The following is a 21,226-nucleotide window of genomic DNA, read 5'->3' as shown; positions in this document are numbered from 1 at the left end:
ACCAATGAGAACCCACCTATCCCAAGTACAGACCCATAGACAAATGAATACATATCAAAGGGGAATTTTTGAGGTTTATCCTGAAACCCATAACAATCAACAAGTTATATCCTATACTTTGGATAGGTGATAACTTGCCAAATTGGGGATAACAGTAATTCTTTAACATTATAAAACTGGTCATCTATGAAGTGCAATGTTTCAGCCTTACCAACCAATATCGATCTTTTTGCCTTAGGACAGTTTTATTTAAAAATCGTATGAATTATGTTGCCTATCTACAGTATTGAATATAATTTGGCTGTAGAGAGGGGTCACCCCCACCAATTTGTGCAGCTATCTACACAAAGAATAATTTCTTAAAATGTTAACATCTCACTACTCACAGACTTTTTGTTATAAGCTGAGGGACAAGTATTTTATGGCCATAAAAGCTAAAATTTCCTGCAGCCATATTGGGATAATATTAGATTACACCGGGTTGAAATGGAAGCAGAGCTACAACATTGCTATCCGCTAATATAATCATTATATCATCTTCAAAAGGCGAAGATGTTTTGGCTTGCAGTAAGAAAGGGGAAGCTTAGTAGATGGATGAATTCTGCAATTTGGAAGATATTGTAGCTAAAAGTTTAAATCTATGAGCAATATATTAAAGGCACAAAATGATGTGCCGATTCATTTCAAAATATATATTTTTAGGAGTGAAAGCTCTAGTGTTGTCATCCATAGCTCCAAATCTTCTACTTTCCTTCATGCAATGAAGTAGAGCTGATCTGCTTGCCTTCCGTCACCACTTGGAGACAGATATATGCAGTTTGTGCAAAAGGGTTGTCAACTCTAAATACATAAAGAGAGGTTTTTTTTCAAAATGGCAAGAGAGGTTATTCATATTGTGAGAGAACAGAATACATTTTGTTCCTATAATGGCCATCTTGTCTTATAGCTAATGAGGTCATAGGGTTCAGCTATAGCACTGATGGGCAAGGAAGTTTCACATTTCTGTTCATGCCCCTATTGTTCTTACTGGTGCATAGTTCGGAGGAGTTATTTCTTTGTTTGAGGTACTATAGAAACTGGTCACATGATGTAATAAAGCAGAAACTTTCAGTACACCATAAAAGTGTGTGTGCTGTATTGATTTCCTGAGTGCCCCTAAAACATATCCTATTAGTTTGGAGTTCAAGAGGCATAGACTGAGTGTATTTCACTCTGAATATACATTATCTATCAAAGGTCTCCTCATTCTCAGATATTAACACCAGTCCTGGTTCCCGACAGCTCCCCTTCCAGCGTGTCACAAAGGTTTCCTGTGCTAGTAGGTCATCAGTGCTGTGTGTGAAGATGGCTGGCTTATGTGAACAGCTAAGCCAGCACCCTTCTCGGTCTATGCAATGGCTGTAACTAGGAGTGAAGGCTTGGAGTTAAAAAAATAAATAAAATAAAAAATGAGCCAGTCTGCCCCCATAACACAACACTGATGACATACTCTTTTGTGTTGTTTGTGTTGTGTGTTAGCCAGAAGTAGAGCTTCTCGATTCTGGGACTGACACTTATCTAAAAGGTGGTAATACCTGTTTTTGCTATGCAATCTAAGAGCAGCATAATGTAGACAGAAACCCTGATTCCAGGGATGTATCACTTACTGGGCTGCAGGTTGCAGTTTTGTTAGAAGCCCTGTTTTATCCGCTGTAGAAGTAATAGTGATCAGAATGCTGAAAATATAACCCCGCCCATACCCCTGAATGGCAGCTGCCTGAACCAATCAGGGGTGGTGGCGGGGTTAAACAGATTAGCTGTACTACCATGAGACCTAGTACCACTGTGATAATCTCCTGCTGGTAAAACACTGATTTTAACAGCAACACAGGACCTAATAAGTGACACATCCCTGGAAACAGAGTTTCTACACCTACATCATGCTCTCAGATTAAATAGCATAAACCTGCTGACAGATTCACTTTAGTTGAATTATATGTGTATACTTTATATCTTAAAAAAGATTTAGGGGACAACCTGAACACTCTTAATAATAAATAACTGGTAGGCAGCCAGAATTTTGTACACTGAAGAAGCTTTCCACTTAAAAAATAAAATAGCAGCAGGTTTTTGCTACCTCATCTGACAGTAACATAATATAGGCAAAGAGATTCTGAATCCAACAGTGTATCACATAGATTACTGGCTGCAGCCGTTCTCTAAAGCTGGGTTTACACACTGAGACTTTCTAGCGATCCAACCTGCGATCTCAACCTAGCCAGGATCGCTACAAAGTCTCTGGTGAGCTGTCAAACAGGCAGACCTGGCCAACGACCTAACAGCGATCCGGACCTGCAGAGCGACTAGCTGGTCGTTGGGGACGTGTCAAAAAAGCAGGTGAACTTCACCCGACTTCATTTAATGCCGCGCGGCTCTGTCTGTGTGCCGTGTAAATAAATAAATAATTAAAAAATCCGGCGTGCGGTCCCCCCTATTTTAATACCAGCCAGATAAAGCCATACGGCTGCAGGCTGGTATTCTCAGGATGGGGAGCCCCACGTTATGGGGAGCCCCCCAGCCTAACAATATCAGTCAGCAGCCGCCCAGAATTGCCGCATTCATTATATGCGACCGTTCTGGGACTGTACCCGGCTCTTCCCGATTTGCCCTGGTGCGTTGGCAAATCGGGGTAATAAGGAGTTATTGGCAGCCCATAGCTGCCAATAAGTCCTAGATTAATCATGTCAGGCGTCTCCCCGAGATTCCTTCCATGATTAATCTGTAAATTACAGTAAATAAACACACACACCCGAAAAATCCTTTATTAGAAATAAAAAACACTAACAAATTCCCTCATTACCAATTTATTACCCATAACAAAGCCCTCCATGTCTGGCGTAATCCACGGTCCTCCAGCGTGGCATCCAGCTCTGCTGCATGCAGGTGACAGGAGCAGCAGAAGACACCGCCGCTCCGGTCACCTCCACGCAGCTAATGAAGACAGCCTTGTGATCGGCTGAGCTGTCACTGAGGTTACCTGGATCCAGCGGTGGATGCAGCGGTGGCCGCGGGTAACCTCAGTGACAGTTCAGCTGATCGCGCTACTCACCGCCGCTCCTGTCAGCTCCACAATGAGGTGAGTAGCGCGATCAGCTGAGCTGTCACTGAGGTTAATCGCGGCCACCGCTGGATCCAGTGGCAGCCACCGGGTAACCTCAGTGACAGCAGCTGATCGCGTTACTCACCTCATTTGCTGGTGATTTCCCCCCCTCTCTCATACTCACCGATCCCCGATCCCCGGCGCTGCACGGCGTTCACACTGCTGCGGCGGCTTTTCCTTTTTTGAAAAAGCCGGCCGCTCATTAAACAATCTCGTATTTCCTGCTTTCCCCGCCCACCGGCAAATGTGATTGGTTGCAGTGAGACACGCCCACACGCTGAGTGACAGCTGTGTCACTGCACCCAATCACAGCAGCCGGTGGGCGTGTCTATACTGTGCAGTAAAATAAATAAATAAATAATTAAAAAATCCGGCGTGCGGTCCCCCCCTATTTTAATACCAGCCAGATAAAGCCATACGGCTGCAGGCTGGTATTCTCAGGATGGGGAGCCCCACGTTATGGGGAGCCCCCCAGCCTAACAATATCAGTCAGCAGCCGCCCAGAATTGCCGCATTCATTATATGCGACCGTTCTGGGACTGTACCCGGCTCTTCCCGATTTGCCCTGGTGCGCTGGCAAATCGGGGTAATAAGGAGTTTTTGGCAGCCCATAGCTGCCAATAAGTCCTAGATTAATCATGTCAGGCGTCTCCCCGAGATTCCTTCCATGATTAATCTGTAAATTACAGTAAATAAACACACACACCCGAAAAATCCTTTATTAGAAATTAAAAACACAAACACATTCCCTCATTACCAATTTATTACCCACAACAAAGCCCTCCATGTCCGGCGTAATCCACGGTCCTCCAGCGTCGCATCCAGCTCTGCTGCATGCAGGTGACAGGAGCAGCAGAAGACACAGCCGCTCCTGTCACCTCCACGCAGCTAATGAAGAGAGCCGTGTGATCGGCTGAGCTGTCACTGAGGTTACCTGGATCCAGCGGTGGATGCAGCGGTGGCCGCGATTAACCTCAGTGACAGCTCAGCCGATCACACGAATCTCTTCATTAGCTGCGTGGAGGTGACAGGAGCGGCGGTGTCTTCTGCTGCTCCTGTCACCTGCATGCAGCAGAGCTGGATGCGACGTTGGAGGACCTTGGATTACGCCGGACATGGAGGGCTTTGTTGTGGGTAATAAATTGGTAATGAGGGAATTTGTTAGTGTTTTTTATTTCTAATAAAGGATTTTTCGGGTGTGTGTTTTTTAACTGTAATTTACAGATTAATCATGGAAGGAATCTCGGGGAGATGCCTGACATGATTAATCTAGGACTTATTGTCAGCTATGGGCTGCCAATAACTCCTTATTACCCCGATTTGCCAACGCACCAGGGCAAATCGGGAAGAGCCGGGTACAGTCCCAGAACTGTCGCATCTAATGTATGCGGCAATTCTGGGCGGCTGCTGACTGATATTGTTAGGCTGGGGGGCTCCCCATAACGTGGAGCTCCCCATCCTGAGAATACCAACCTGCAGCCGTATGGCTTTATCTGGCTGGTATTAAAATAGGGGGGACCGCACGCCGGATTTTTTAATTATTTATTTATTTTACTGCACAGTATAGACATGCCCACCGGCTGCTGTGATTGGGTGCAGTGACACAGCTGTCACTCAGCGTGTGGGCGTGTCTCACTGCAACCAATCATATTTGCCGGTGGGCGGGGAAAAGCAGGGAATACAAGATTGTTTAATGAGCGGCCGGCTTTTTCAAAAAAGGAAAAGCCGCTGGAGCAGTGTGAACGCCGTGCAGCGCCGGTGATCGGGGATCGGTGAGTATGAGAGAGGGGGGGACACTTCAGTCACTCGGGGGATTAGCGGTCACCGGTGAATCCTTCACAAGTGACCGCTAATCAGGACGCTACACAGACAGAGCCGCGGAGTCGCTGTAAAGTCACCTTTACACACTGAGACTTTCTAGCGATCATGCTGCACAGCGGGAAACAAAAGACCAAAGAATGGTCCTGAATGATTTGTAGCGATCACAACTTCACAGCAGGGGCCAGGTCGCTGATGTGTTTCACACACTGCAATGTCGCTGGGGAGGTCGCTGTAACGTCACAAAACCGGTGACATTACAGCGATGTCGTTTGCGATGTTGCAGTGTGTAAAGCCACCTTAATAATCAAAGACTTTAGAGCCAGGAAAACACCAGAGTTAATTAAGCTGCCCCCCCCCGCCCCGCACACACCAGGCTCTCAATGGAGATTGTGCATTGACTGTGAGGTGTCAATCACAGCAGGGGGTGTGTTGGACTGGTTGCAGGGGAGTTTCTAGTACTCCAATGTTAATTACAGGGTAATAAAAATCATTTGTTGAGGGGGGGAGGGATGTTGGGGAGGGTAAGTTTGTAGTTCTGTTTATTATTGCTGGACATATATTGGCTTTGTATATTTAATGAAAAATAAAAAAATATTTGATTAAAAAAAAAAAATAAAAATAATTTGTTTACGTAAACAATAGCTTACACACAGATAAGAGAAGCGCAGTTGTCTTTTGCTATTTAACCCGTACAGCATGCTGTCCTCAGCTTACGTAGCAAAAACCTGCTGACAGATTCCCTTTAAAGTTATCGATTGATGGTGAATTCAATTAACATTACTTAAGGACTTCTTTAATAAATTGACAAATCGGATCTGTACCAACAACCTCTATATGAAAATGTCCCTCTAATATATGAACTTTAAAGGGACGGCAGTCAGATATTACCTGCTGTCAGCACATAATAATCTTCGCCTATAATAGCAGCACTTGTGAAATTCAAAGTGTACATGTACTTCTAATTCTCAAGTGCACCTTCATTATTGCCTGGCCTCATGTCATTAAAAGCAAAGACGTGAACAGTAACACAAACAATAATACTTCAAAGAGACTCTGAACTTCGGAACAAGAATTAATTGCCAGAAAACACAGCGTTTGTGCACTGAACAACTACTCCATGTTACCTCTCTATTCATTATAATAAATAGGAACCAATTCTGAGCGAGAACTTAATTAATGATGATTCGGCTGCAAACTTGGTGCTTCATTAAACTTCAGAAGTTTCTGCGCTTTCTGCAGACGAAACCTTTTGAACCTACAATATTCATGAGATTTAAATGCCAAAGTAATTACGGATAATACGATTTCTTCTATTATTTTATGCCGGTATAATTTATGCTTTTAGCTGATATTATTTCTGACCAATGGCTATTGTTGTAGTAAAATAATGAGCTTTCTTATCAGCATACAGTATAAGGGCTATGGATGTGACCCTAGACCGCCCGGTTCATCCTGCAGACACTCCCATGGTTTTCCTCTGGACCAGAGATGATGATGTATTGGTCTTCAGGCACCTGACCGAGGGGGATTGAATGAGAACACATAGGTTCTTTTCTTAAATTTTACAACATTCTTCGCTGTGGCCAATTTTTTTTGGTTGGACAACTCGTTTACTGGATGAGAATACATTGTTACACATATCTTCTTAAAATCCCAGACTGTGTTACCAAGGAAGAACCTACCCTATTATGAATGAGACCCAACTGGTTTTGGTAAATATCTCCCAGTGTAGATACTCCATCCATGTGTCATCATCTCATAGTCCTAATGTGGCATCGGAGAACTCGGCACTTTATATGATGCAAAAAATATATTGGTTTACTGGCATGCAATGAGATAAATCATGTTTTAGTCAATCACATAGACCTTCATCAGACATCGGATGGATTGCGGAAGGGACAAAAGGGGACTTTACACGCAGCGACATCGCTAGCGATGTCACTCATGAAAGCACCCGCCCCCGTCATTTTTTGCGTCACGGGCAAATATCGTTAGTCCCCGTCACACGTACTTACCTTCCTAGCGACGTCATACGGCAGCCGTCCAATAGAAGCGGAGAGCAGCCGAAAGAAAGTGCCGCCCACATCGTTGCCGGAGGACGCAGGTAAGCTGTTCGTCGTTCCCGGGGTGTCACACGTAGCGATGTGTGCTGCCTCAGGAATGACGAACAACCAGCGTCCAGCACCAGCAACGATTTTTTGAAAATGAACGACGTGTCAATGATCAACGATAAGGTGAGTATTTTTGATCGTTAACAGACGCTCGGAGCTGTTACATGTCTATCGTTAGATATGTCGTTGTGTGTAACGGGGCCTTAAGTATTCGGTAATGGAGCTGTGCAGAGTGGAAATCCAGCTCTGGAGGACAGCGCTCCACAGCAGGATCTCCGACATACATAACGCCACTACAGCAAAATATGGGGGAGCGAGCACTGCTTGAAAATGGCATGCAACAAATAAAAGTGTAAATTCACATATTATTCCAACTGTACTATAATGCAAAATGAGATTTTTAGCAAATAATTGATCAATTCTTTGAGCCGCCCCTACCACGTCACAGCAAATCTCCATATTTAATATTTTCATTGTGCCATGCGGCCTCCTAATTACATTAAAAGCAGAACCATATTAAACCAACACATACACCTGTAACAGATCAGAACCGCTTCCATGCTGCAAAGACAGGCAAACTGCGAATAAAGGCAATCCAGGTCCCAGCATATGCAGCTAGATGCTACACATACCGGGACAATGTCAGAACTAGCCCTCACAGTGCCTGACCAGCAGCCATGAATGAACGTGGAGCAGGCTCAAGCACATGGGTGCCTAATTAACAATGCCTGTGTGTGAACAGCCACCAAAAAAAAATAATTTTGATAGAAACAGAAGGAATATGCAAACCAAAGCTAGGCATGCGCGGCATGGCGGGGGTCAGCCACCGAACCACGTAACAGCAAAAAAGAAAGAGAGCCAACACTGCTTGAAAGTGCCATGCAACAAATAAAAGTGTAAATTCACATATTATTCCAAATGTACTATAATGCAAAATGAGATTTTTAGCAAATAATTGATCAATTCTTTGAGCCACCCCTGCCACGTCACGGAAAATCTCTATATTTAATATTTTCATTGTGTCATGCGGCTTCCTAATTACATTAAAAGCAGAACCATATTAAAGCAACACATACACCTGTAACATTTCAGAAACCGCTTCCATGTTGCAAAGACAGGCAAACTGCGATTAAAGGCAATCCAGATCCCAGCATATGCAGATAGATGCTACACATACCGGGACAATGTCAGAACTAGCAGGGGTGGCTCAAACAACTGATCAATTATTTTCTAAAAATCTCATTTTGCATTATAGTACAGTTGGAATAATATGTGAATTTTCACTTTTGTTTGCATCCCATTCTCAATCAGTGCTGCCCCCCCTTTTTGTTTTTTTTATAACGCCACTACAGTATACTTAGTTCCTCCTGCAATCTGATGTAGGCCTATGTGATTGACGAAAACGTCACATATTTCTTAATTGCTGATCAATACAGATTTTGGATCTGTTGTTGACAGTCTAAAATCAATACCTACCATTGTTTCTCTTAAAGGGATTCTCTCGTCTTTTGCGAAAACGAAAAGTCTGCAGTCACCTTATGTGACTAAAGACTCGTGAATCCTGACAGCATGCACACAGCTCTCTTTAAGGATTCTTCAGTGTCATTGGGGAGAGGAGGTGGTTACATGACTTACAGTGTGCAATATGCAGCCTTCCGGACACATTCCAACAAGACTTGCACAGCTTTGTTCAATTCACTTTGAGTGAGGCTGCGCACATCTAGTCTGAATGTGGCCGTAAGTATCCATATTGCACACTTGTGGTCACGTAACCGGCCGTTCTCCCCACAGGCACCGCAGAATTCTGGCATGTGAGGATTCAGAAGTCTACTGCCACAGAAAGACTGCGGACTTTTAGCAAACACAAGATAAGTCCAATTCAACCTACGTCTGACACTCAGTAACTTTCCAAACCTAAAAGTGCATTTAGCACCATCAATATGTGTTTAAGTCAGAAATATGCCCTGTAAAGCTCTAAAATTGCAGCTCACCTTAAAGAAGAACCATTATTTTAACATTATGTTCCAACTGATTGTTTCTTGTATAATGTATTTACTTTTTTGCGTTTCAACCTTCCTTTTTTTTTCCCTGTAGCCTCCACTTTGATTGCAAGCTCTTATGATTCATTCATTGTCAGCTATCAACCCCATATTGCATCAGTGCGGCATCACAAGGGCAGGTATCTACCATGTCTATCTGCTGGGATGACATTGTGATTATCCATCCCCCTATATTCTCCTAAATAAGCTTAAATGTTATACACATACAGTAAGAGAGATCAACGGTCATCTCCGACATTATAATTTTGTGACAGGCACTGCGCAGTCATCATCATTATCCCTGATATAAGCTTCTGTCCCCGCACAGTGAAGAGTTTCAATGGTACAGTCCATGCCATTGCCTCATATAGGTACTTCTATTGATGGAGACGGTCACCCACTACACAGAACATAACACCTGGCATGGAGGCATTGCAGCCATCAGTGCCCTTTACCTGTGCTCCATGACCTTATTCCTGGGCACTTCCTTCCAGAACTGTGCCAATTCTTGTGCTCCTGTTCCCGAGGATTGCTCCATCTCAGCAGCCATTACCAAGAAGCGGTCTTGAAGTGATGCGGTGGATGCTTTGTAATATACAAGAAAAAAACATGGAAGAAAGCAATTTAAGAAAAAATGTTTAACAAGCGGAGATTAAGAGGCCAATGCATTTCCTATTACACTTGGGGCCAATTCATCATGAATGTGCGGCACATTTTCCGGGATGTGTGTCTACCTGTAGAGGAGCTTCTGTAAGTGCAGTGCAATCAATCACTGGCTCGGCTTCTCATGACAAGGTCTTGAGCTTTCCTTACATTATCAAACTTATGTGATGAGAAACACACACCTAAAATGTCTTCTAACAGCGTCTATCGAAAATTCCTTAAGTGCAAAGAGTGTTTGTAGAAGAACGGGAGATGGAAATGCTTCTATTTATACTGCGCTCGTATAGCAGGGTTGTAACAGAACAAGACAAATATCTCTAAATGTAAACCCCTAACATGGTCTAACACAAGTTATCTTTTGGATTATAAAGTATTACCTGCATGAAGAGAGACCACGATGTCAACCGTTGAGCCAGGTTCGGAACTGCTATTGCTTGGTTTTACCCGAAATTTATCAGGTGCTGTTGTCCTCACCTAAAAGGTAAAATGACTGGTTAAAATTGTCCCAACTTAAAGAAGCATCCCAATACCTTGTTTATATAGTATAAGCGTCTTCTCCACCATCCATCGGTGTTCTGCTCATCTTCTCAGTGACATCACCATTCTTCAGACTCTTCAGGTCACACTGCACTCTGAGTGAACGGGACGTGGCTTTTACAATGTAAATCCATGGAACGTCAGAACGAGACTACATAAGCTCACATTGTAAAAGAGACTTCCAGCATAAGCAGAGCGCAGTGTGGTATATAGAGTCTGAAAAGTGGCGATGTCACTATGAAAAGGAGAAAGTCAGGAATGGATAGCGGAGATGGCAGTGGAAGGTGAATATAATATCACATTGACAGTACAATACACACACACACACACGAGAGAGACAGAGAGAGAGAGATAATGAGAGAGAAAGACAGAAACAGAGAAAGAGACAGAGAGAGACAGAGAAAGAGACAGAGAAAGAGACAGAGAGAGAGACAGAGAGAGAGACAGAGAGAGAGAGATAATGAGAGAAAAAGACAGAAACAGAGAAAGAGACAGAGAGAGAGACAGAGAGAGAGACAGAGAGAGAGACAGAGAGAGAGACAGAAACAAGGAGACAGACCAAGAGAGAGAGGCAGAGAGAGAGACACAGACAGAGACACAGAGCGAGAGAGACACATCCACAAAGAGAGACAGAGCGAGACAGACAGACAGACTGAGAGACAGACAGAGACTGAGAGACAGATACAGAGAGAGACAGAGAGTGAGACACAGAGAGCGAGAGAGAAAGAGACAGAGAGAGAGAGATACAGACAGGGAGAGACCGAGTGAGAGAAAGACAGAGAGAGAGTGAGAGAGAGAGACAGAGACACAGAGAGAGACAGAGAGAGACAGAGACACACACACACACACACAGAGACAGAGAGATCCAGAAAACTAAGTATTTCTCCCAGAAAATTATTGCAATTAGACATGGATTTGTTATACACGTTTACTTCCTTTGTGTGTATTGCAACAACATAGAAAAAAAAACAAAGGAAAAAAAGACAAATTGGACATAATTTCACACATGACCTCAAAAATGCTCTGGATAAAATTGTTGGCACCTTCAACTTAATATTTGTAATATTTGGTTACACATCCATTGGAATCAATCACTTCCTATCATCATAACTGGAATTTTTTTACCACTCTTCTTTTGTAAACTGCCCCAGGTCTCTCATGAATGCGCCTTCTCCCAACAGAAATTTTAAGATCTCTCCACAGGTGTCAATGGGATTTAGATCCAGACTCATTGCTGCCTCTTCAAAACTCTCAAGCACTTTGTTTCCATCCATTTCTGGGTGCGTCTTGAAGTATGTTTGTGGTCATTGTCCTGCTGGAACACACAACCTAGGACGCAAATCCAGTTTTCTGACATTGTGCATCATACTGTGACCCAAAATCCTTTGGTAATCTTCAGATTTCATGGTGCCTTGCATACAGTCAAGGCACCTAATGCCAGAGGAAGCAAAATAACCACAAAACAACTTTGAACCTCCACCATATTTGACTGTAGGTACTGTGCTCTTTTCTTTGTAGGCTTCACTCTGTTTTTGGTAAACAGCAGAATGATGTGCTTTGCCAAAAAGCTCTATCTTGGTCTCATCTGTCCACAAGACGCTTTCCCAGAAGGATATTAGCATACTAGCGTACATTTTGGCACACTGCAGTATAGCTTTTTTATGTCTGTACCAGCAGTGGGGTCCTGCTAGGTCTCCTGCCATAACGTTTTGTTTCATTTCATTCAAATGTCAAAAGATAATTCGTGCTGACACTGATACATATTGATCCAGCAGGACAGCTTGAATATCTTTGGAACTTAATTAGGGCTGCTTATCCATCATTCGGACTATCCTGTGTTGCAAACCTTTATCAATTTCTCTCTTCCGTCCAAATCCAGGGATATTAGCTAAAGTGCCATGGGTCGTAAACTTCTTGATTATGTTGAAAACCAGGGACAAAGATAGAATTGTACTCTTGAGATTGTTGATAAATGTGAACATTTTTGGTTCTCAAGTCCTCAGACAGTTCTCTACTCCTCTTTCTGTTCTCCATGCTTATTGTGGCACACAAAGACAAACAATGCAAAGACTGAGTTAACTTCTCCCCTTTTTATCTTGTTTCAGGTGTGATTTTTATATTGCCCACACCTATTACTTTGCAACAAGTGAATTTGAATAAGCATCACATGCTTGAAGCAAGTTGTTTACCCACAATTTTGGAAAGATGACAACAATTTTGTGCAGGCCATTTGGGGTTTTATTTGAAATTACGTCCAATTTGCCATTTTATTATGTTCTTCAAATACTCACAAAGGAAATAAACATGTGTCTAACAAAACATGTATAATTATAAAATTCCAGGAGAAATACTTCTTTTTCCGGAAGAATTTCAAGGGTGCCAACACTTTCGGCCATGACAGTGTGTAACGTTTTAGAGAAAAATGCTTCTTTCTCCAGTTATCAGATTCCTTTTCCATGCCTCTTGCACTGATCATTTACTTTATTCACTAGTAAAATCAATCTTCAGTGCGGACTAATCATCTTCATTGAGAAGTCAGAAAACACCTGCTGCCCATAAAAGTCAATGGAGAGGGGAGGGTTGGAGAGAAATAGCTGCAGCTAGAAAGGCCAGAGACAAACACTCTTCACGAGAGGTAGTCGGTTCCTAGTCAATGGAAGTCTTCAAAAAGAGACTGGATAGACATCTATGAGGGATAATTTAGTGAATCCTGCTTTGAGCAGGGGGTTGGACCAGAGGACCCAGGAGATCCCGGCCAACCTTACCATTCTATGATTCTAGAAAGAGTTCTAGTATTTAGTCCTAGAACTGGATTCACAACACAGCTCGATACTGCTGAAAATTGACCTCTCTCATTAAAGCAAAGCTCTCACCAGAATTTCATATGCAACACTAGTTATATACCAATGTAGCTCTTTCAAAGATAAGTCCAGCAATACCTTTACATGACCAGTCCATTGCTCCATTAAGAAGAAATCAACATTTGAATTGATATGCAAACACCGCTTTAAAACTTTGTAGATGTAAAGCTTCTGTCACTCCAGCTCTATTCCGTGCCCAGCCCCGCCTCCTCCTGCTTGACTGGCAGCTCCTTTGCCTGAAGTCACACAGCAGAGAGGCCACCAGTCAGGCAGGAGGAGGTGCTTATGGATGGGGAACAGAGCTGGAGTGACAGATGCCTCAGATCTACAGACTCATTTGCATATCAATTCAAACGCTGATTTCTCAGTAACGGAGGAACGGACTGCCCATGTAAAGGTATTTGCTAGACTTGTGTTTGAAAAGCTACATGCACTTAGAAACAATTTGGGGGTGAAATTCAGCTGACAGATTCCCTCTAGGTCCATATAAGAGATATGGGGCAGAAGGATCTCCTATTTTGTTTGCTTACTTTGTGAGACATCAAAACAGCTAGCCTCTTTTAGCTTAGAGTACCATTGTTGAAAAAGACAGGCTGCAACACAAAATAGCTCATGATCCTTTATGTGAAAAAAGTAGCCAAAAACTATATGTATCCTTAATTTTGCACTTTTCCTTTATACTCTTTGTGTGGCCCAGTCTATTGCTGATCGAAGGATCCGGGAGTCAGCTGGTTCTGATGAGGAGTTTGTAGCTTTTTCTTCTTTGTCTTTTTCTAAGCTCATCTGTGCTGATTTATGACAACAGACCATATCAAAGGAGAACTTTGATGTGGTCATAAATGAGCTGAGAGGACACCACTGTGTGTCAGTGACTTTTTTACTCTTGTGTAATAAAACATATCCTTTATTATTAACATTTGGGAAGGGGCAGGTTAAAATTTCTCACAAAGACAACCCCTTTCCGGTGGAAATTTCTTTTTCACACTCTTTTGCAAACAGCTGATGTTGCCAGGGAAAGTTGCCGCTGGCTAGGCATATCCCCTATGGCACCACTGCAGGACAGGTGTAGTATTACAGGAGGGCCTCCAAAAACATATTTAAAGGGAACCTGTCAGGTGCAATATGTACTCAACCACGAGCAGTTCTGGGTGTATATTTCTAATCCATGCCTAACTGTCCCTGTATACACTAGCATAAAGAGATCTTTAGAAAGAGTATAGCGGGCTTTACACGCTACGATATCGTTAATGAATTATCGTCGGGGACACGGTGTTTGTGACGCACATCCGGCTTCATTAACGATATCGCAGTGTGTGACACTTATGAGCGACCTTAAACGATCACAAAAGCGGTCAAAATCGTTTGCCGCGGAGAGGTCATCCTGAAACAGAAAATAATTTTCTGCTTATTAGCAATGTTGTTCCTTGTTCCTGCGGCAGCATACATCGCTGTGTGTGACACCGCAGGAGCGAGGAACATCTCCTTACCTGCCTTCTTCGGCAATGCGGAAGGTGGGCGGGATATTATGTCCCACTCAAATCCGCCCCTCCACTTCTATTGGACGCCTGCTGCGTGACGTCGCTGTGATGCCGCACGAACCTTCCCCTTAGAAAGGAGGCGGATCACTAGCCAGAGCGACATCACAGAGTACGTATGTGCGTGTGACGCTGCCGTAGCGATAATGTTCGCTATGGCAGCGATCACCACATATTGGCCATACAACAGGGGCGGGTGCTATCACGCTCGACAGCGCCAGCACATGCTAGCAATGTCGCAGCATGTAAAGCGGGCGTATTTCTAAAGAACCTTTATGATATGCTAATGAGTGCATGGACTAGTCACAAAGGCATTACTTCCCCGGACTAGTCTACCTTCTTAGCATGTTAGCATGCCCACAGGGCCCATTGCCCAATGTCATCAGCGGTGATGCTCGTACGTTGTCACCACATCAGTCGCTGGATTTAGGCTTAGTGCACATGATCAGAAGTCCCAACACTTCTGGTCATTTACACTAGACCTCTCTAAAGCTGGGACCCGTACACCCAGCTTCATACTGCGCATGACCGGAAGTGCTGGGGGAAGAATACTGGGCCTAAACACAGGCATCTGAGCGGTGACAACGGACAGGTACGTGCGTCACCCCCAATGGGTATTGAATAGCATGTTCGCATGCCCCTGTGAGCGTGATAACATGAGAGCGGACTAGTCGGGGGAAGTAATGCCCTTGTGACTAGTCCCTGCGCTCATTACCATATCATAAAGATCTCTGTATGTATTGTATACAGACATGGTTAGGCAGGGATTACTAATGTGCACCAAGAACTGCTCGTGTCCTTTAAATAAAACATCCTGTGGAATATAACATATAATTTACCTTAAACGCTACTGTATTTTTGGTGACATTATTGAGGACAATAACACATTTCCTTTCTCCGCTTTCCTTGGATCCAAAATGCAATTCCTCTGCAGGACTAAAAAGAACAAACCATTAATGTTAACCAATAAAAAGATAAACTTTTGCTAATGAGAAAAGACAGATGTTGCATAATCAGATTATTACAGAACTTTCTGAAGACTCCTTTTGCAAGGACAGAAAAATGAAACGTCGCCAACCCTTGGGGAGTTTCCTTTAGAAGGAAGCGGATGAAAACATCAACAGAAAGACGAGACTTTGGTGAGCAAAGGAGATAAATCTGCAAAACGCCGGCCGTCGCGAGATACACTTCTGAAGAAGGAACGTAATTGATGTCAGCAATTTAAGAGACGCGTTTTGCAATCTTCACAGCCACCAAGAAAACTGTGAACCTTGGAAGCGATCTGTGATCTTCTAACATACCTGATATGTAGGAAAGCCCCTTTAAAAACAGTTGTCGTTTTCCTGTTGTTTTTTGGCTTGGCGTCTGTCTTTTCGCCGTCGTCATGTTTGAAATGATCTTCTAAGCTGTGTAGCTGCAATAGAAAAGGAAGGGGGTGAAATCTGTTGATCTATCATCCGACTGCAGCCCTTTTATCTCCTCGGTCCATTACAGACACATACAGAAATTGCTTCCTCTGTAGTCCATGTAATAATAGGATACAACAAGAACAGCAATTTAAGGTTTGTAAAATCTCTGTCTGCTTTGGGATACAATAAAGAACAATACAAAAATCCGACCTAGGCTTCTCCGAAGGCCTCGCTCTAAGCAAAGGCGCAATATACCTATGATAGATCCGTCAGTACGATCGTAAATGTGATACAAATTGGAGGGAAAAAACATAAAAAAATTATAAATACACACTCATATAAATTAACTTTTTGATGCACGTGTGTGTATGTATGTGTGTATATATATATATATATATATATATATATATATATATATATCCAAAGGAGAAAGAAAGTCGCACTCCAGATGATCACCATATCACTCCGTCTTTATTGCAGGGGAAACATGAGGGTACAAGCGGTGGGGAGGGTGAGACAAGCCATACAACGCCGGAGTGCCGTTTCGCTAGAACTTAGCTTCCACGGGTCCAGACACGGGTCTTCACCGCAAGTCTGCACCATGATCCCCTCCATGGCTCAGCAGGGCTCAAGTAGCTGAACGTGTAGTAACACGCGGAGTAGGTGGTGCACCGGGACTCTTACCTCTTTGATGAGATATATATATATATATATATATATATATATATATATATATATATGTGTGTGTGTATATATGTGTGTATATTATATACACACACATACACGTGCATCAAAAAGTTAATTTCAGTAATTCAATACAAAAACGGAAACACATACATTAAATCATTACACACAGAGTGATCTATTTCAACAGTTTATTTCTGTTAATGTTGATGAGTATGGCTTACAGCCAATGAAAACCAAAAGTCATTATCTCAGAAAATTTGAATGATTACAACAAAACACCTGCAAAGGCTTCCTAAGCGTTTAAAACGGTCCCTTAGGCTGGTTCAGTAGGCTATACAAACATGGGGAAGACTACAAGATTTTCGTATATAACCTAAAGCCATTTTCGTTTAGGGCAGGCAAGTTACTGGATGTCGGCAGTAACAATGCATTCTATGAATTAATGGAAAGGAGGCTCCAGCATTTATAGTACTGGAGAAACGCTGATGATGAATCACTCACTAAAAAAAAAAAAAAAAAAGGCAAATTACTGAGAATTTGGACAGTTGATAGGCATATTAGTTTGGAATATGTTGTAAATTAGGTTTTAACTTCATGTGGGAGGTGAAGACAGCAAGAATATGCTTATCGCATATGTGCAAGGTCAAGAATGCTTTACAATAAGTTGGACATAGAGTACTTTATAATAATAGAATTATATATATATATATATATATATATATATATATATATATATATATATATATATATATATATATATATATATATATATATATATATATATATATATTTTTTTTCAGTATTCTGATTTATTCAGGCAGGACAGGAGCCAAAAGGACAACTCTGTTACCTTCTATCAGGCAATAGAGCCCCATGATTTCAACAAGGTCTGATACAATACGGTGAAGTGTTTTTTGCATATTATATTTACAGCAATTTTGACTTTTCTGAGACTTTACAAACTTTTACAGTCAATTAAAAAAAGTTGGCTTTTTGCTTTTTTTCCCCCTCATTTGCAGATTTTCCTGTCTGACAGATTTACTTGGCAAAACTTTTATAGAAATGTATTTAACATTTTTTGATAGCAGCAAAAAAAAAGGTAAAAATAAAAATAAAAAAAACCCCCAACCCTTGAGCAGTCGTCTCCTGATCAGATCCGGCATTCATTTGCAAACTGTCATAGATTTGGCATTTTATTCACTGTACAATATTTAGGTGACATTTTAGACTTGGGTGAGAATTCTGCATATCTGGAGACTTCTGTGCAGAAGTACTCGCTCCTGAACCTGACGCTCCAGGTGATAGTTACCGCCATGTAACATCACTATGATTTATGACCCTTGTGTAATGCTACAGGTAAAAAAAAAAAAAACGTGAAATAAATGTATTTCATCTGAATCTGTAAAAACCAGCAGTGCTGTGTACCGCTATACATTACTGGAGAAAAGAGAAGAGCTGCTTATTCAGATGAAGTTTAAAACATAAATTACGTCTACCGCTACCTGGGGCAACAGCCTTAAAACACTGCGCCAGCATTTTTTTTTCTCACCGCTGGAGTGGCGTTTGTCCCTGACTCTAGTCTTATACTTAGCTTTCAGGTTCTTCACCTTTTACAGACGCTGCTCTGGCCCTCCGGTGCCATCTTGTGCCTGTAATTTCTCAGTAGCTGGAAGTCAAAAGTTACATCATAAGGTCTCAATACAAGTCTATAGGGGTAAGAATGAGGCTCTCATAGACTTGTATTGATTTGTGAACCCAGGCTTAAGCGGGCTTTACACGCAGCGATATCGCTATCAAGCGTACCCGCCCCCGTCGGTTGTGCGTCACGGGCAAATCGCTGCCCGTGGCGCACAACATCGCTAACACCCGTCACACGGACTTACCTGCCTAGCGACGTCGCTGTGGCCGGCGAACCATCTCCTTTGTAAGGGGGTGGTTCGTTCGGCATCACAGCAGCGTCTCTAAGTGGCTGCCCAATAGAAGCGGAGATGTGCGGGACGAACATCCCGCCCACCCCCTTCCTTCCTCATTGCATGCGGCCGCAGGTACGATGTTGTTCCTTGTTCCTAAGGTGTCACACATAGCGATGTGTGCTGCCGCAGGAACGACGACCAACATCGTACCTGCAACTGCAACGATAATCGGGATAGGAACGACGTGTCAATGATTAACGATATGGTGAGTATTTTTGATCGATACCGGTCATTCCTGCGGTGTCACACGCAACGACGTCGCTAACGAGGCCGGATGTGCGTCACGAATTCTGTGACCCCAACGACATCTAATTAGAGATGTCGTTGCGTGTAAAGCCCCCTTTACTCTATGAAACACTGGAGCTGCAAGAAGGTCACAATCGCCAGAGAGTTAGTGATAGAAAATGAAGATGGAGGAAGGTAACTAGGAATAGGGTTATGGAACGTAGATTAGAAGCAACACTCCAGGCGATAAAATAAAAAACAAAACAATGGAGTGGGGCTTTAAAGGGAATCTGTCACAAGGTTTTTGCCTCGTAATCGGAGAGCAGCATAATGTAGGGGCAGAGACTCTGATTCCAGCTTTGTGTCACTTAGGCCCGTTCCACACATCCGGCATTTCGCCAGATCCGGCACACTCCAGTACAGTGTAAATACTGTACAATGGTATCGCAGCAAGCTTTGGTCACATGCTCCGGTCACATGATAGCATGTGACCAGAGGTTGCAGCGATGCCATTGTACTGTATTACACTGTACTGGAGTGTGCCGGCAAAATGTCGGATGTATGAAACGGGCCCTACTAGGCTGCTTAGTGTAGTATTAATAAAATCACTGATTAATCAGCAGTAGATTATCATTAGAGGACTACTTGGCGTGCTGCAGGTAGTCCAGGATATTCATGAGCTTTGTATAACTGCTAGATCTGCAGCAGAGAAAACAATGATTTTATCAAAATGACAGTAAACAGCTCAGTAAGTGACACATCGCTGGAATCAGGGTCTCTCTCTACATTTTGCTGCTCTCAGATGGGGGAGAATACACCTGGTGACAGATTCCCTTTAAATTTGGGAAGTTGAACAAACAAAACAGTGAGGAACAGTAACCTTTACCATCCTACAACCAATTGTGAACGCCACGACTTTTGGCATGCACAATGTGACCTCAAGCCTCTGAAATATAGGTAGAGGTCAACTGTGTTACCACAAAGTGGCAGTGTCCATTAGCAGGAACAGGATATAAAGATTTGGGAGGAGAAAAGCCAGATCAGAACGCTCAGTCACTCCTCAATGAGCATGCCATCAATCCAGATCCCTTGGACATGCAGCAAAAGAAGTTTGAAATTATGACTACCTGATTCTCCTAAACTAAGACAGGGTCTCATATTATATCTTGCTCAAACAGATGGGCTAGGGCTTATTTTCACAGGCTCATTTTTTTTTTACATTTTGGAACAACATAACTTTCCAACCCCTGTGTGTAACATGTATGCATGTATCTATCTATCTATCTATCTATGGGAGGTGTTACACGCTACGATATATCTAACGCTATGTCGGCAGGGTCACGGATTCCGTGATGCACATCCGGCATTGTTTGACATACCGTAGCGTGTGACAGCTACAAGCGACTGTTAACGACCAAAAATACTCACCTTATCGTTGCTCGTTGACACGTCGCTCATTTTCATAAAATCGTTCCTTCTTCTGCGCATCGGTTGTTCGTCGTTCCCGAGGCAGCACACATCGCTCCGTGTGACACCCCGGGAACGACGAACTACAGCTTACCTGCAGCCGCCGGCAATGTGGAAGGAAGGAGGTGGGCGGGATGTTACGTCCCGCTCATCTCCGCCCCTCCGCTTCTATTGGCCGGCCGCTGTGTGACGTCGCTGTGACGCCGAACGTCCCTCCCCCTTCAGGAAGAGGATGTTCGCCGCCCACAGCGAGGTCGTTCGGAAGGTAAGTACGTGTGATGGGGATAAATGACTAAGCGACACGGGCAACAAATTGCCCGTGACGCACAAACGATGGGTGCGAGTGCGATCGCTCATGCGATCACACGATATATTGTCCCGTGTAACGCCGCCTTATCTATCTACCCACCCTTTTATCTATCAGTCTGTCTACCCTTCTATTATCTATTCTTCTATTATCAATACTTCTATTATCTATCTATCCTTCTATTATCTATCTATACAGATATATACATATATACACAGATATATCACACAGACCAGCCTGTCTCATGCAATTAAGAGACCTTTGCCCACCTGACTGTGAAGTCATCAAAGGTCCTAACACAAAACCACGGAATACAAGTGTTAGGGTCCCCTGAGAAATTGCGCAGTTTGACTCTCCCCTATTGCCGACCCTGACTGTAACTAGGGCTTATTTTTGGAGTAGGGCTTATATTTCAAGCATAGTCCTAAAATCCTGTAAAACCATGCTAAGGT

The 21,226-nt window shown here is 43.0% G+C and overlaps 1 protein-coding gene across 1 annotated transcript in view; it reads right to left on the bottom strand.

Annotated features, from left to right (window-relative positions):
- Positions 1-21,226, bottom strand: part of MOSPD2 (motile sperm domain containing 2) — a 153,698-nt gene that overhangs the window by 18,414 nt on the left and 114,058 nt on the right. Inside the window, exons 8-11 of the mRNA XM_075333416.1 lie at positions 16,008-16,120; positions 15,546-15,642; positions 10,151-10,247; positions 9,566-9,695 (exon numbers count right to left, since the gene is read on the bottom strand). Coding sequence (XP_075189531.1) covers positions 9,566-9,695; positions 10,151-10,247; positions 15,546-15,642; positions 16,008-16,120 — 437 coding nt within the window. The remainder of the gene's footprint in view (positions 1-9,565; positions 9,696-10,150; positions 10,248-15,545; positions 15,643-16,007; positions 16,121-21,226) is intronic.

The sequence above is a fragment of the Anomaloglossus baeobatrachus genome, chromosome 2 (assembly GCF_048569485.1).
Source record: "Anomaloglossus baeobatrachus isolate aAnoBae1 chromosome 2, aAnoBae1.hap1, whole genome shotgun sequence".
Classification (NCBI taxonomy): domain Eukaryota; kingdom Metazoa; phylum Chordata; class Amphibia; order Anura; family Aromobatidae; genus Anomaloglossus; species Anomaloglossus baeobatrachus.
Note: the sequence above shows the minus strand (reverse complement) of the source record. Positions and strands in the feature narration are given on the sequence as shown.